The sequence below is a fragment of the Triticum urartu genome, chromosome 1A (genome assembly GCF_056163025.1).
Source record: "Triticum urartu cultivar PI428250 chromosome 1A, HENAU_Tu73, whole genome shotgun sequence".
Lineage (NCBI taxonomy): Eukaryota > Viridiplantae > Streptophyta > Magnoliopsida > Poales > Poaceae > Triticum > Triticum urartu.
The window spans coordinates 84,452,904-84,458,035 of NC_141873.1; the positions used below are offsets into that span (position 1 = coordinate 84,452,904).

Sequence of the window (5,132 nt, forward strand, 5' to 3'; positions counted from 1 at the left end):
TGAAATCGGTTTGGATCAAAGTGAGGTTTATAAAAATAATCATGATGACCTGGCACCATTAGTGTATGATTACTGTAGCTTAACGACCGGGGTGTTACATTCATGGACTCGATCTTCTTCCTAGCGGGATTTCAGGCAAGATGACCGTCACCTTGGATCTTACTACTATCTTTGCTATGCTAGTTGTCTCGATGCTATCGCTATGTCGCGCTACCTACCACTTGTTTTCCAAGCCTCCCAAATTGCCATGATAGCCTCTAACATTTTTCCACCATCCTAGCAAACCGTTGTTTGGCTATGTTACCGCTTTGCTCAGCCCCTCTTATAGCGTTGCTAGTTGCAGGTGCAGTTACAGGTTGTTCCATGTTGGGACATGGATTTCATGGGATATCACAATATCTCTTATTTAATTAATGCACATATATACTTGGTAAAGGGTGGAAGGCTTGGCCTTATTCCTGGTGTTTTGTTCCACTCTTGCCGCCCTAGTTTCCGTCATACCGGTTTTATGTTCCTTGTTTTTGCGTCCCTAACACGGTGAGGGTTTATGGGCCCCTCTTGACAGTTCGCTTTGAATAAAACTCTTCCAGCAAGGCCCAACATTGGTTTTACCATTTGCCTAATAAGAACTAAAACTTGCATAGGGACCGGCTAGCACCCGAGGTCTCTTAATCAACCCCCGGACCAGTGCTCCTCATGAGTGTTGGTCCACCTACCTAGAAGTCGGCGGTGCCACCTCGGGGAAACTCGATGGTATTTTGGCTATCGTCCACTTCGCATAGATGGTGTTGTCCTGAGAACGAGATACGCGTGGCTCCTATCGAGGTATCGACGCACCGGGTGGTCTTGCTAATTTTGTTTTACCATTGTTGAAATGTCTTGTGCACCGGGATTCCGAGTCTGATCGGAGGGTCCCGCGATGGAGGATTGTCTCCGCGGATCGTGAGCTTGTCATGGGCTAAGTTGGGATACCCCTGTTGGGTTTAAACTTTCGAGAGCCGTGCCTGTGGTTATGTGGCAGATGAGAATTTGTTAATATCCGGTTGTAGTGGACTTGAACTAAACTCGATTAAAATACACCAACCACGTGCGTAACCGTGACCATCTCTTTTCAAGTAAGTTCGAGAAGACAACACGGTGGGGTTATGTTGGAACGTAAGTAGTTCAGGATCACTTATTGATCATTACTAGTTTGCAACCATTCGCGTAGTTTCTCATCTTACTCTTGTACTCGTAAGTTAGCCACCATACATTGCTTAGTTGCGTGCCAACCTCACCACTTATCCATTCCATGCCCATTAAGCTTTGCTAGTCTTGATACCCATGGTAATGGGATTGCTGAGTCCTCGTGGCTCACAGATTACTACATCAACAATTGCAGGTACAGGTTATGCGATGATCATGACCTGAGAGCGATGTTTACTTGTTTTGAAGCTCTTCTTCTTCTTCGATCAAGGGATTAGATTCCGGGTCGGGGAGCCTGGGATTAGCAGGGTGGATGTCGTTCTTCTTTTTCGTTTGATTTCATCCGTAGTTAGATCTTGCTCTTCTGTATGATGATTGCTATGTATTGATGAATTGTTGTATTTATGATGTAGCTTGTGGCGAGTGTAAGCCTTTATCTTGTATTCTCATCTATTCAGTACATGGTATGTTGTAATGATATCCACCTTGCTATGCGCTCGAAATGCGGTTGTGCCCCAATCATGAATTCATCACGTGATTGGGATAGAATCGCATCTTGGACGCTATAGAGTGAGAAAAACCGCAAAAAGGATCGGTAGCACGCAGTAGCTAGGAATTGTAGGAATCAAACATGGGACTTCTTGCTTGCGCGAACTCGATGCTAGCCACTGCGATAGAACAGACCTTACGATCGAAATACAACAAAACTCTAAAAGAAACTAAGTACAGTTCTGGATTTAACACTGTTTGACAAAATACCAATTTACCCCAAAATTTGAGTAATTTTTTGAACGTATGTTTTTTTTCAAAAATGCAAACAGATTTTACGAAAAAGAACAAATTTTGATTTTCCCAAACATTTTTCGAAAACATGAACATTTTTGAAATTTGTGAACAATTTTCTAAAGCACAATTTTTTTGAATCTTGAGAACAAATTTGGAAGTGCAAATAATTTTTTAAAGCACAGACATTTTTTGAATCTTGAGAACAAATTTTGAAACGGAGAACAATTTTGAAAAATCCCGACCAAATTTGGAAGCACGAACAATTTTTTAAAGCAGGAACATTTTTTGAATCTTGAGAACAAATTTTGAAACGGAGAACAATTTTGAAAAATCCCGAACAAATTTGGAAGCACGAACATTTTTTGAATATGTGAAAAAAATTGAAATCCAGTACTTTTTCTGAATTTCAAAAGTTTTGAACTTTTTTGTGTAACAAGAACATTGTTTCAAAAACTGAACATTTTTGGAATGCGAACAAAATTTAGAATTTTCGATTTTTTGAAAAAGAGAAGAAAAGAAAAAGAAATAAAAAACCAAAGAAGGAAAAGAAACAGAAAAGAAGAAAAAGAAAAGAAAAAAGAAACAAAAATAACTTAAAACGAAAAGAAGAAAAAAGAAAACAAGAAAACACGGTTTGAAAACCTTCTGGAAGGTTCCCAAAACCGGCCAGGAACCATCCAGAAGGTTCCCAAAACCGGAAAATGATCCCACGTAAAAAAAACGCTAACTGGGCCGGCTCATTTACCACTGAACATGTGCTGACGAATAGGGTTTTCCTTAGAGCATCTCTAGTGGATGGTGTAAATTTGGACGTGTATATCTCCATATACACGTCCATATACACCTTGCTAAATTATACACCTCCCAGTTTTTCAGTGAAACGTGTAAATTAGGATGTGTATATTTCCAACGGCTATATTTTCAAACAGCTATATTTCCAATGGCTATATTTCCAATGGTCGTATTTCCGATCTATATAAACCACCCCTACCACCTCTCTTCCAGCACACTTCTACCTGTGACTTCTCTTCTTACCTAGATTTCTCTATCGTTTCTCACGCAACACAATGAACACATCCACTTGGGACATGAGTTCTTCGTCATCTTCATCTGGCGACGATGAACTCATACTTGCAGCATTCGCCGAGCGCGAGGAGGAAGAGAGGAAGAACGCTCGACGCCATGGCGGTTCCAAGCATGGACGGCAGTCAATCGATCGAGGAAGAGATGCCGGATTTGTTCTTCTATGGGACGACTACTTCAAAGAGATTCCTCGCTTTCCCGAACATTTGTTTCGACGAAGGTTCGTAATTAGTACACTTCTCTGCTTTGGTAATTTTTTCATTTCCTTGTCTCTTTTGCTTTTTATGCACAGATTTAGGATGTCGCGTACTTTGTTCAACCGCATAGCTGATGGTATACTTGAGCATGACTATGATGGTTTTTTTACGCAAAAAAGAAGTGCTTCTGGAGCTCTTGGGTTACATCCTCTGCAAAAGATGACTGTGGCAATGCGTATGCTAACATATGGATTAGCATCTGATGGTGTTGATGAGTACATCCGGTCCGCTGAGTCTACTAATTTAGAGTCTTGCAAGAAATTTGTGATCAAAGTTTGTGAAGTTTTTGGGGAAAAGTACCTGAGATCTCCAAATGAAGAAGACATTGCTAGGTTACTTGCAATAGGGGAGGAAAGAGGATTTCCCGGTATGTTAGGGAGCATAGATTGCATGCATTGGGGGTGGAAAAATTGCCCCAAAAAATGGCATGGCATGTTTAAAGGCCATGTGAGCGAGCCCACTATGATCTTGGAAGCAGTTGCTTCACAAGATCTTTGGATTTGGCATGCTTATTTTGGTTTACGAGGGTCTCTGAATGATATAAATGTTCTTCAACGTTCTCTTGTTTTTACAAAGCTAGCCGAAGGCCAAACTCCTCCAGTGAATTATAGCATCAATGGCCATCAGTACACAATGGGGTATTACCTTGCAGATGGTATCTATCCACGATGGGCAACATTTGTGAAGAGCATACCATCTCCAACTAGCAGAAAGCATAAAACTTTTGCCAAGAAGCAAGAGGGGGCTAGGAAAGATGTGGAACGAGCCTTTGGAGTTCTGCAATCCCGTTTTGCCATTGTTCGTGGACCTGCTAAAGGATGGAAACATAAAGAAATCACTGATGTCATGAAAGCTTGTGTCATAATGCACAATATGATAGTTGAAGAGGAGCGACAAACTGGTCGGCAAAGCTGCACTTTTGAGGCAATGGGAGAAAGAGTCACAGTCTCTCGTACTCATGCGGAAGAACTGAGCTCTTTTATTCAGATGACTCACCGGATTAGAAATTTCGATGAACATGATCAGCTTAAACTTGATCTAATTGACCATGTGTGGCAAAAGTTTGGAAATAAGTGATGTCCTAGTTATAAGTTTGTAATCCATTTCTTCTCATGTAGTTATAATTTATGCAATGAGTGATGTAATCCATGTCTTTGTAATGCATCTAATTTCCTTGCAATTTCGTGCATCTTCATTCTTTTTGAGTGCAATCTCCTCTTTTCGCAATTCCAGCTATGTGTAGCGAGCATTTCTTGCCGCCTCTTTGATCTCATCCTTCTCGAGCTTTGCTGCCCACATAGTTTCTAATGACAGCTTGCAAGCACTGTCATCAGCTTTACCTCTCTTATCCTTCTTCACACCATCAGGTCTTTTCTCATGTTCAAGAGCATCAGTGCGTATCGAGGTAGCATCAGTACGTACCGAGGATGCATCACCCAGATCATTGGTGGCTGTGCCCGGACTTGCATCAATGGTCTTCTTTTGTTTCTTAAGAGAAGTTTCAACTTCTCTTGTCTGCCACTTTGGATACTTCGAAAACTCTACATAGCAATGCATCAGTGTGAAAGGCTTCTTTTTTTAAGATCCATTTCCTTGAACAAAATGTGTGCATCGTTTGTCTGCACATATAAATATGTTGTCAAAATAAGCACAACATATATCGAATATTGCACATCACATATAGAATTACAAGAAATGCGCATACCTTTTCTTCTAGTCCTTCCACTTTCTTGCCTATTTAAAATCTGCTGAAGGCAACCACAAAATTTAGAGGTCTCTCTGTTAATCGTTGTGTAACGGCAATTGATTGCATTAGCATTA

The 5,132-nt window shown here is 40.8% G+C and overlaps 1 protein-coding gene across 1 annotated transcript; it reads left to right on the forward strand.

The window, feature by feature from the left end:
• The first annotated feature begins 3,026 nt into the window (after window positions 1-3,026).
• On the forward strand, window positions 3,027-4,388 carry LOC147990151 (uncharacterized). The gene is made up of 2 exons (XM_087524276.1): window positions 3,027-3,274; window positions 3,347-4,388. The coding sequence occupies exons 1-2, from the start codon at window positions 3,039-3,041 to the stop codon at window positions 4,386-4,388; spliced, it is 1,278 nt and encodes a 425-aa protein (XP_087380402.1). The 5' UTR covers window positions 3,027-3,038.
• The last annotated feature ends 744 nt before the right edge of the window (window positions 4,389-5,132 follow it).